The sequence below is a fragment of the Chionomys nivalis genome, chromosome 17, assembly GCF_950005125.1.
Source record: "Chionomys nivalis chromosome 17, mChiNiv1.1, whole genome shotgun sequence".
NCBI lineage: Eukaryota > Metazoa > Chordata > Mammalia > Rodentia > Cricetidae > Chionomys > Chionomys nivalis.
In genome coordinates, this window is record NC_080102.1 from 7,230,001 (window position 1) to 7,240,612 (window position 10,612).

General features: G+C 42.2%; 1 protein-coding gene across 1 annotated transcript; it reads right to left on the reverse strand.

Annotated features, from left to right (window-relative positions):
• Window positions 1-2,547: 2,547 nt before the first annotated feature.
• Window positions 2,548-9,847, reverse strand: Abra (actin binding Rho activating protein). Its single transcript, XM_057792047.1, has 2 exons — window positions 9,014-9,847; window positions 2,548-3,420 (listed from the first exon to the last, which is right to left on the reverse strand). Exons 1-2 carry the CDS (start codon window positions 9,670-9,672, stop codon window positions 2,943-2,945), a joined length of 1,137 nt encoding a protein of 378 aa, XP_057648030.1. The 5' UTR covers window positions 9,673-9,847; the 3' UTR covers window positions 2,548-2,942.
• Window positions 9,848-10,612: the final 765 nt, after the last annotated feature.

A 10,612-nucleotide genomic window follows, 5' to 3' on the forward strand; every position in this document is an offset into this window, starting at 1 on the left:
GTAATTAATCTAGTTTCTGTCTGATTATTTTGAGTCTGTGCAACCAGGAAACGAACGAGCAACCTCTGACTACACATATGTATTTCTCTATTGCTTAAATTTTACCTTCCAGAGAAATTTGGGGAGTAGAAGTTACAAAAGTTTAGGTATGATGTAATCCTGTCAGGTTCTGGCATGCGCCGCATATCAGAGCAGGAGGTAATACATTGTGATGATAGAAACGTCTCTGAAAACTTGAAGTAGTTCAGGTCGGCTTATAAATTAAAAGCCATCGATTGTGCACAAGGAAATGTCCTCGGTACCAAAAATAAGGTGGGGACATCTGTGTTGAGGGTCCACTTCAGCCCGGGCCACGTGGCTTATCTTACGGTGACTCAGTGAAATGACTGAGCAGAAAGGGGTGTAACAAAAATCCTAGCTTTCAGAGAATTATAACTGCCATGAAGAAATGGCTCTGATAATTCTACTTTCTTTCTGCTGATAATTGGGACAGCAGCTGGTGTTTCAAAGGGAATAAAAAACCAAAACCAAACAGTGAGTGTGGCTATGATCTCATCTTGCTACACGCATGGGAGGATAAATTACCCCAGGCTCAGAGCTTCCCTTCTCAGGGAGTGAGCAGAGGGAGGAGAACGAGCTTGGGAATCAGGCATCAGCAACTTGCAGATACTCAGGTGGAGGCCATAAAGGGCCTGTCGGTACAGACACTAGGGAGGACTGAAAACCGAAAGGAAAACCCTGGGGTTTGGGAGATAAAGTCCATGCTACTAGGGATATAGAACTATATGCGATACGATCTAATTATTTTATGGACTTTGTTATAATAGGTCTTCCCTTTATAATTATATTAGCTTGTTTGCTGAGCTTTCTTTCCATGTTTTCTTTTCGGTGAAAATGTTTTAAGTTTTCAAGTCTGAATTTCCCTGTCCTTTAGAGAGAATATTTTTGAATTTAATGTCAGGAAAAATTATATGACTAATGGTCTTAGAATTCAGTATTAAGCACAATAAAATAGAATAAGGTAAGAAAAAAGTCTACAAATAGTTAACCCATTAGGTTGCTAGAGTGCTGTGGTGAAGCCTTGCAGGCTGCCTGCTCGGAGGCCCCTGATGCATAGCGTTTCTCTCCAAGGATTCTAGTTTCTGACTCGTTATGTATTATCCAGAAGAATTAATGACTGTTTGCTTTCTTAGCAGAAGGGGTAAGAGTTCTCGGTCCTACAGAATCCCAGCACACCTAGAATGATTCCTGTACCATGAGAAATGCTGAGAATCAGAAAAGCAACATCTTTGAAAGACAGAAGCCAAGCAGGGTATGGATGTGATCTCACTTTGCCACACACTAGGGAAAGGGTTCCCAGGGTATTCTTGAGTTCAGACAAGCAGACCTTTGGATCATGCCATCCTGTAACCTGCAGAGCTGATGACATGTGAGCTCCTGAAGCCTTGGATAAGATGCTGGTTCTAGGAATATCGCAGCTTCAACTCTGGTTTTGTTTTATTCCCAAGAAAAGAGATGGTTTGGAATCTAACCCAGATAATCATACAAAATAACAAAGATGTAGCAGCTCTTACTCTGCTGTGTTCTTCCCAGTGACAACACACGTGTGTGTTGTGCATAGGGAATTTCACTAGAAATACTAGTCATGACTAATGACTCAAAAAGTATAGAAAAAAGGTATATGTTTCCTTTAAAATATTGGAATTCTCTGTTTGAAGCAATCATTCTTGGCAATCTCTAGTTTAATCTGTAGCTTGTCTAACATGGAGCAGTTATGGATTTCCGTTATTTTGAAATATAATTGAACCTTTTTGTATTTAACGCAAAGTATAACTTTTAATTTTAGCAGCTTTCTTTGATTTTTGTTTTGTATTTGTGTGTAGCTGTGTGTTGAGTGAGAGAGAGAGAGAGAGAGAGAAAGAGAGAGAGAGAGACTTATGTTTTGGGGCCTTTTCTTTGTTGGTACAGAAAGGGAAAATGTATCAGTTTTAAATTCCGTGGTTCTGTAAGATTTTCTCCAGTGAAAAATCCACTTCATAGAATTTCTGTATTTCTTGTTTGTTGCGCATCTGTTGCATCATGGAAGCAGGCATTACTCATCAAGGCTTTAGGCAAAAATCAACCTTGTTGATGAAGCTGAGCCCCCCACCTCCACTCCCTGCTCATGCACTGTCTTTGTTGGTCATGGGGCCGCCGACGGCATCTGTTTCTACGCGACTTGCTCAAGTTGGAAGAGAAAAGCTGACTGGAGGAACTTCAGCGTCTTAGTGAGTACCTACTTTTGTTTATGCACCTCAGGTGATCCTGTAACTTTTGAAAGGACTGAGGAATATTCTGGTAAGTAAGAGTGTGCTTCCTGGGCAGGTCTGAGGCTCTGGGTCTGAGTCCTCACATGTTCTAAGTGGGAATAATCACATAGAAGCCTCCAATCCCAGCACTCAAGAGTTAGAGGCCCACGTATCAGGAGTTTGAAGTCACCCTTAGCGAAATAGAGTTTGAGACTTTGAAGCTAGGTTAGCCCAATGATTATCTTTTTATTTTTATTTTTTTAGAAAAAAAGGCAATTAAATTTTATCCAATTTAAATGAATTTTGCCCCTAAAAATGACTGATATTGTGATGTTGTTCTACGTTATCTAAAGGTCAGCTTTTTTAAACCTGTATTTTTAAATCTGTAATAATTTCATCAATGAAGGCCAAATGTTTTTGTCTAAAAAGGGAAGTGAAATTTCAAATATCAATATACTGTGTTTGTATTAAAATCTGTATACTTCTAAAATGTTCTGAGTGTGTTTTATTGCAATCTTTATGTCGTAACCTCAGAAATAGTACCAAAAGTCATTTGTAAAAAATCATTTAATATTGATAACATAACATTCCAGCACAGCTTGCCTTTGTATTACTTTTACTACATTACTTATCTAAGTTGATTTCCCTGAGAACTTACTCAAGGAGAGTAATCAGAACGTGGTCGTCTCTGCCTTGCCATAGCATCTCCCCTTCAAAGTGCACCAGTCCGTGTTTCCTGGCACGCATGAGGATGCCCACCACTTTATCTGAAATGCGAACGTATCTATCAAAGAGTTCTCCGAAGGTCACCTGGACCTTGCCATCTCGTCTGTGGCGAGCCATCGTGCGGATAACGAAGCACAGCTCCATGATTTCCCGATAGATGTGTTCCTCGGCGCGCTTGGCCCTCTCGGCTGTCTTGCTTCCCTCCTTGGGACGGCCGTAGCCCTCGTCTCCCTTGTGAAGCCGAGTGGACATGGCCAGGTCATAGTCAAACTCATCACTGAAGGGATTGAGCTTCTGCGACTGTATGTGTTCATCGGCCCACTGCTGCCACCTCCCTTTCAGGCTGTCCACTTGGCTGTATTTCCGGTGCGCCTTACAGTTGAGTGTCTCTGTGTATCTGTTCGCCCTGAAGGAGAGAAGATGGAGAAGCAAGGTTGACACACAATCAGCAAGGGTCTGTTCCCTTTGTGCCTCCCGTGTGCATGCATCTGAGTGGTAAGTCTTTATAGTACCTGCTATGACAAAAATGCATGTTATTACTTACAAAGAAAAAGGGAAAATTTTCCATCATTCTTACTTTATATCCTAGGCTGCTTTCTGTAACATCGATAGATTAAACACTAATGATAATAAACTCATGTTTAAAAAAAAACCCAAAACCTCGCTCACCTATAGTATAAAAGTATGTTTCTAATACGTTTTATGTTGTGAACATTCCTGAGCTGGAACCAGTTCTCAGGGCTTCTGAAACTAGTTATTTCCCAAACATTTATTTGGTACTACTATACAGACTGGAGTAGTTATGTATAGAATTGTGTGGGGACCGTTTGGAGGCCTGGCCTCCAGCTGCTCTTCCCTGCTAGAGATCTTTACTTTCCTTCTGATTTGAGTTACTGAAAGCTGTGTCAAAGTTGTTTACCAGCTCTGCTTCATGAGCACGTGTTGCCTTGGCCTTGAGGATCAGAGGATGAGGTTTTCACCTGTTGGCCCACTTCACTGTTGGGTATATAAGCCTCCATGATGCTATTGAATAAAGGGCTTCGTACCAGTGACTAGAGGTCCGTGTCTCTGTCTCTGTGTGTGTTTGTGTGTTTCAACCTCCAGCCCCTTGCCCAAAGCTCAGGAACTATGTGGTAGCGCATAGAGCGCAGACAGGAAGCTCAGGAACTGTATGGTAGAGCACAGAGCGCAGATAGGAAGCTCAGGAACTGTATGATAGCGCATAGAGCGCAGTCAGGAAGCTCAGGAACTGTATGGTAGCGCATAGAGCGCAGACAGATGTTGTGCGCTGCAGAATTGTGTGCATTTTTTCTCTTGAGAGCCGATTTACATGAGTGTTAGTAATGTACACAATTTTTTAAGACATCAGGTTGCACAAACAGAAAACACTTGCTGACAGTAAGAATACTGAATGATGGGTAATATTTCAGTCAGCTGTAGCGATGAGGGAACTGAAGCCAAGAAGATTACAGACTGCCCTAAAGACAAAACTATTAAATGAAAGACTAAAACTGGAATTTGAAGCCAAGACACCACATGAGGTCAGAATGAAACTCTTAAGAAATACTACTTGAGGCCAGGCGGTAGTGACATACACCTTTAATCCCAGCACTGGGGAAGTAGAAGCAGGAGGATCTCTGTGAGTTCAAGGCCAGTCTGGTCTACAGAGCGAGTTCCAGGACAAGCTGCAAAGCTACAGAGAAACACTGTCTCAGGAAAAAGAAACTAAACAAAACAAAACTGCTTTAGTGTATAGCAGAGGAAGAATTCTGCAAAACCGAAGCTAAAAATGAGTGTGATATGACACCAGCATTTAGTGATAGCATGTAATGATGGTTGATTTTCAAAGACTGTGTGTGTGTGCCTGCATGGGTGGAGATGAGGATATGTGTGTGTGTGTGTGTGTGTGTGTGTGTGTTCCCCTGAATTTTGGAATGCATTGTTTCATTAGAACTACAAACCCAGTTTTTGAAACAATGCATTATGATAAAAGATGCAGACTCAGTTTCCAAATCACTAAATTTTGTACTTGGAAAACTCCTCTGTTGCTTCTGTATCTCCAATTTGGTAGACTTTATCACTTTGTTTTTCTTTGTAAAAGAAAAAAAAAATACCCCATCTTCCTAAGGCAGCCAGCCACCTTTATTCTGCAGAGCACTAAGTGGCCTCATGTCTGGAAGCATAGGGACTGAAGATACAAGTTATCTATCAGAGGCATGACGGGACTCCGAGCACTCAGAATTCACTGCTCTCAACTCGAGAGTGCACCAGGTTTATCTGTCAATGTACAAACTCGCTAAATTCTGCTCAGATGGCAAGTGGGCCAGTGAATCACAGTAACTGTTTCTAAGGTATTCCAGTCCCCTACCCCTGTGGTCCCAAGCTCTGTTATGTCAGGATATCCCTGAGTTGATGACACTCATCGCATCGTCCTGGTGCCAGGAGACAAATGTTTGCTCTCCTTCCATAAGGAAGATATTCATGCAGCCCACCAAGTGCAGACACCAGAACTGTTTAAGTACAATAAAGTCATCAGAGAAAGAAACAGCTTCCACTAGATGGCGAAATTTCACTAACTCCCATGTTGATGTTTCAGAAAGTCCTTTGACCGGTCTCACTGTCTCTTAGGATTGGAAGGGAAGGCTCTGATCACACTTTCATAGCCGTATGGAGAAGAACATGCGGCAAGGTTAACTGGGGAAAACAGCAAACAATACTATACAACACAAGCTTATTGCAATCCCTTAAGTTTGAAACAGTTCTAAAAGTAACAACACATTGAAGTGGACAAGATTTTACTCAGCCCCACTGAAGAGAGCTGTCACCCCTACGCCATCAGCTGCCTGCTCACCTTCCTAGTGTAGAATGCAAAATCTTGGAACAGTACACGTATCTCTGAGAGCTCAGTGATGAAGACAGGTGTAATCTAATGATTGTAGCTAGCTCAAAGAAAAAAAAATCTGTGGCGTATTTGAAAATGAGCATCCATCCAGTTACAAAGCATGTGATATTTCTGAAGGTGTGATGCAGTAAAGTCTCATTCACACAAACTTGGAAGCTAACTCCTGGCTGCTTAGCTACTCTATCTGTCCTTAATGATACTACCTAAGCGCTCTTTGGGTAGCCGTTGCATAGTGGGAAACGTACCCTAAAAGACATTTGCCAAGAGAATCCAGGTAACATCAAGTTGCATTTGCAACTAAAGTATAGAGGCACCAGGCTGAAGAATTCAATGATGTTACGCACAAATGAAAAATATTACATTGACATCCAGATGACCAATTGAACTCATGACCTCCTTAAATAGTCTTATGTGGGTATTCTTATTTTGTAATTTTTATAAAGGGAAAAGGCATAGTAGAAAACTTTATGCTAGCATCAGGAAGTGATTTCTTTAAACTTCATGTTCTATGACTTTCTGGTTTTTAAGGTGTAATTTCTGTTTTCTTCTTTGATTTTGGAACTTAGGTGCCCTAAGTATTGGAATTTAATATTGTTTTGGAATAAGAGTTAATGTTGGTTTGGAAATAAATCTATGAAGAAGCCATTATCTTTTTAATAAAGCATTGTCTAAATCTCATTTCATTGTCATATTGTGATTCCCTGAAATAAGAGAAAATGGAACAAAACAAAAATTAGAAAATAAGTATAGCCATATGTATAGCACACTGCTTTAATCCCAGCACTCAGGAGGCAGAGGCAGGTGGATCTCTGTGAGTTTGAGGCCAGCAGGGTCTACAGAGTGAGTTCCAGGACAGGAGGGTTGTTACACAGATAAACCTGCCTTCAACAGCTAAATAAATAAATAAGTCTATTTTAAAATTGTAAAACACTTGGAAGGCATATGCCACATAGGATCTTTTCCATGCCAACAACATCTTGTATGGATGTTTTTGTATCTTGAGCTGTTAAAAGTATGAAAGGGCCAGGGTTAAATTGGAATTAGAAATTCTGATGTCCTAGGTATCTTTTAGGTCATTGAATACAATAATATCATGTTATTGTATGCTTTAAAGTTTCAGGTGAAAAGGGTTTAGATCAGTGGTTCTCGACCTGAGTGTTGTGGCCCCTTTGAGGGTTGAACAACCATTTCACAGGGGTCACCTAAGACCATCAGAAAACACAGATAATTACCTTTTGATTCATAGCAGTAGCAAAATTACAGTTATGAAGTAGCAACAAAAATCATTTTATGGTTGGGGGGGTCACCACAATGGGACGAACTGTATTAAAGAGTCGCAGCATTAGGAAGGCTGACAACCACTGCTTTAGGTTGATCTTTGCAAAGATAATACAGTATAAATGGACAGCAAGGCAATTACCATGCCACCCATGGTGTAGGAGACCAGCACTGAACTCACTCAAATGTTCTCGGCCTGTGCAGTTTCTCATAGCCAACAATATTTCCTCTCTGAGAATATGCAAAATGATTAATTGTACAGATGTGATAGGCAAAGTACCTTGGAAAGTTTAGCTTTATTAGCAGAAACATTCTTCCTAATCTGTTCACTCTAAAACCGGCTTGCTCTTAATGCTGCTTTCCTACCTGAATGCAGCTCATTAGTAGAGTAGTGTCAACATGGGAGCCAATTTTATCAAGGTTCTCTCCTTTGGGGAGTAACTATTTGGGTGTTATTAAATGGCAATAAAATGAACAGAAAATAAACCAAGGTGTTTTATATGTAATCTGTATGCATGGAATGGTTCTGGAAAGTTCTCTAATAAATGTCCTTCACCCGAATCCCAGCTTCAATATGACACGGAGCCTAAGAGTGAATTTCCTAGCCCGTATTTGGGATATTTATGAATACAGTTGGGATATTTTTTAATGTATTTGGGATATTTATGAAAAGAGATGGCTGTACTGCCCGCACCGGACAGGCAGTGACCTACTGTCTTAGAACCTCGGCTCCCTGCCCCACAACACAGGGAAATGCTGGGGAGTCTTGCTCCTCTGTGCATGGCACTACCCAGGGACTCAGTGTTGATTGGATCATCGGGATCACACATGCCAGGATTACCATATAAAAGGCAGGACCTTTGTTGCTGGTCAGCAGCTATGATCTCTGTTCTCCTTTCTAACAGGCTTGAGATCCAAGCTTCTGATTCTTCCTACAAATAGGTAACCGATTCAAAGTCCAAGGAAAACATTCTTTTTACTAGAATGGGGGGAGGGAGCAGGAAGTAAATTCATCAAGCTAGGATGGAGAGATGGCTCAGTGGGTAACAGTTCTTGCTATGCAAAAATGAAGACCTGACCTTGAAACCCCAGACGTCACATAAAAATAAAATAAAAACACATATAGGCATGGCCAATTCTGTAATCCCAGCACTGAGAAGCAGACAGACAGATTCCTTGGTGCTCACTGGCCAGCCAGATGAGCTTCCGGCTCAGTGAGACCTTGTCTTGTATAGAAAAGTGGAGGGCCATACTTCTCCCACCTCCACATCCCCGTGTAGGGGTTTGTGTGCAAATGGGCTTGCACATATACACACGCACATACATGCACGCACACAAAAGCCATTATTTTGTCTCTTTTAAAGCCTTCAACATAGTTGTCCTAAAACCCTGTACTTTGGAGGTCATTGAGATCAGTTAAGCTGACATTTGGCTTTATGCTAAGGGAATGTGTGAAGACAAGCTCCGAATCAGCCTTTTCTGCTGCCCTTCTTATTGTTCCTGTGACTTTGGTGTGTCTTAGTTTCTGGGTGTCTTCTTTTCTGACCCTATACTATACACATCCTAAAAAAGGGATCGACATACAAATTGAACTCAGAAAGCTGGAGAATAGTGCTGACTTCTGGTCCCACTTGTTGGCGAGACAGTAAACAGCACGGATTAGAAGGGACACATCCTAAATTAGCACTCTCCTTTCAGGCCAGAGGTGTGCCTGCCCTAAAGGACTCAGTTTAACTAGCAATCCTTCCCTCCGTATTTCTGCTGCTGGCTGGAACTCTTAGTAATCAAGGCACAACGAGAGGAGGATACAATCACTTACTGGGAGGGCAAGGGGCGCTTGATCCTGGCCGCAGTCACTGGCACCGCTTCCTGTTCGGGTCTCTCCTCCACGTCCCCTCCATAGCCACTGTCCTCCGTGTCTATGCTGTCACTCTTCCACGTGGGCTCGTCTTGTTCCATCACTTTCCAGCCTTGGGTCAGCTCGGACACCAGATTAGTGCATTTTCTTCTCCGCGTTGGCGAGTCACGGCTGAGGAGGAGCCTGTCAATGTCGTTCTCGGGCTGAACAGCTTCAGACAGACCCCCATCGTTCTCATACTTGTGGCTCAGGTAGTTCACATCTCCTCCTCTCTCATAAGCCTTGCTGACAACTGTTTTGGTCACCTCTTTCCTCTTGATGTGGGAGACCTCGGAGGCGTCCTCTGAGGGTTGTCCACTTCCATGTCCATCTGGCTTTGGAAATGGAGGTTCGGAGGCATGCTGGTGGGGACTGGGGCATGCCACTGGCTTAGGAGTGTGCGGTGGGTCATTGGTCGCTCCAGGCAGCCAGCCTGCAGGCTCCTGAGCCTGCCTGGTGCTGTTCTCATTTGCCCACTGCTGCCAACCGCGAGCCAAGTTGATAACCAGGGTTGCTGTGCGTACCTTCCGGAGGGCACTCTTGGCGGGCCCCGCCTCCCTTTCATTTTCTCCTGGAGCCATGCTACCTGTCTCTTCTCTGCCGGCAGTCTGGGCCCTGGCTAAGGAGGGAACGTGTGTGAGAGAGAGGCGCTTGGGATTTAAATAGAAGCAGGGTGTGAGTGGGAAGGGGAGCCTGTGAGGGTGGAAACTATTCAAAGCATTTCTTGCCACGATTCGGTGCCATCTCCGTGACGGTATTCTGTTTTTAAACCCTGACAGGACCCGTTTCATCACAGCAGAGGGACATCTCTAGTGGCAAAGGACACCAGTATGTTTCTTCCTCTCTTCTCCAAGTGCCAGGATGGAAAGTACTAGATTGCGTCATGTGCTCAGCTTTCTGCTTCCTTGACCTTAAAAGATGACCCTACCATTTATAGGAGAATACAGTGTGTGTGCACAAATTGTCCAAAAGCGGCTTAGGCTTCCTCTCAGGTAAACGTCTGTAGCCCTCAATAGAGTTGCTATTTGGTCACATTTCATAGACAAGTGACAAGATCTCTACCTTCCTGCAGGTAATAACAATGTTCTGAGAGATTGACAGCTTGAGCCTCCTTTCCTTCTATAACTGTTAGGAAGAACCCCGAGAAAATTGTCTGATCAGTTCTTCATTTCTAGATGGAAACATTGAAACCCAGAGGAAATATGATCCAGATGGTGAAAGGCTAATTAATTATTGTTCTCTATCCCCATACTGGGAGAAAAACTATGAAACTACATTAGCATACAATGTATATTAAGTCAGTAAACTAGTCTACTGAAACAAAAATTAAATTATATTTTACACATCTTAGTGTGTATCTTTTTATATACTTACCTACATTTTACATACATAAGATTTACATAACTTACATGTTTACATATCTTATTAAAATTATACTTTTTAATCTATAACTGTTTAATCATATAAAGACAAAATAAATGGACACTCTGAGGCATGCTCTCTTATTTTATTTTATTTTGA

Excerpts from the sequence above, each read along its gene's own strand:
- Abra (XM_057792047.1), bottom strand. The coding sequence starts at position 9,672 with ATGGCTCCAGGAGAAAATGAAAGGGAGGCGGGGCCCGCCAAGAGTGCC. Across the intron at positions 3,421-9,013 it reads AAGCGCCCCTTGCCCTCCCA|GGCGAACAGATACACAGAGA; the intron begins GTAAGTGATTGT and ends TCTCTCCTTCAG.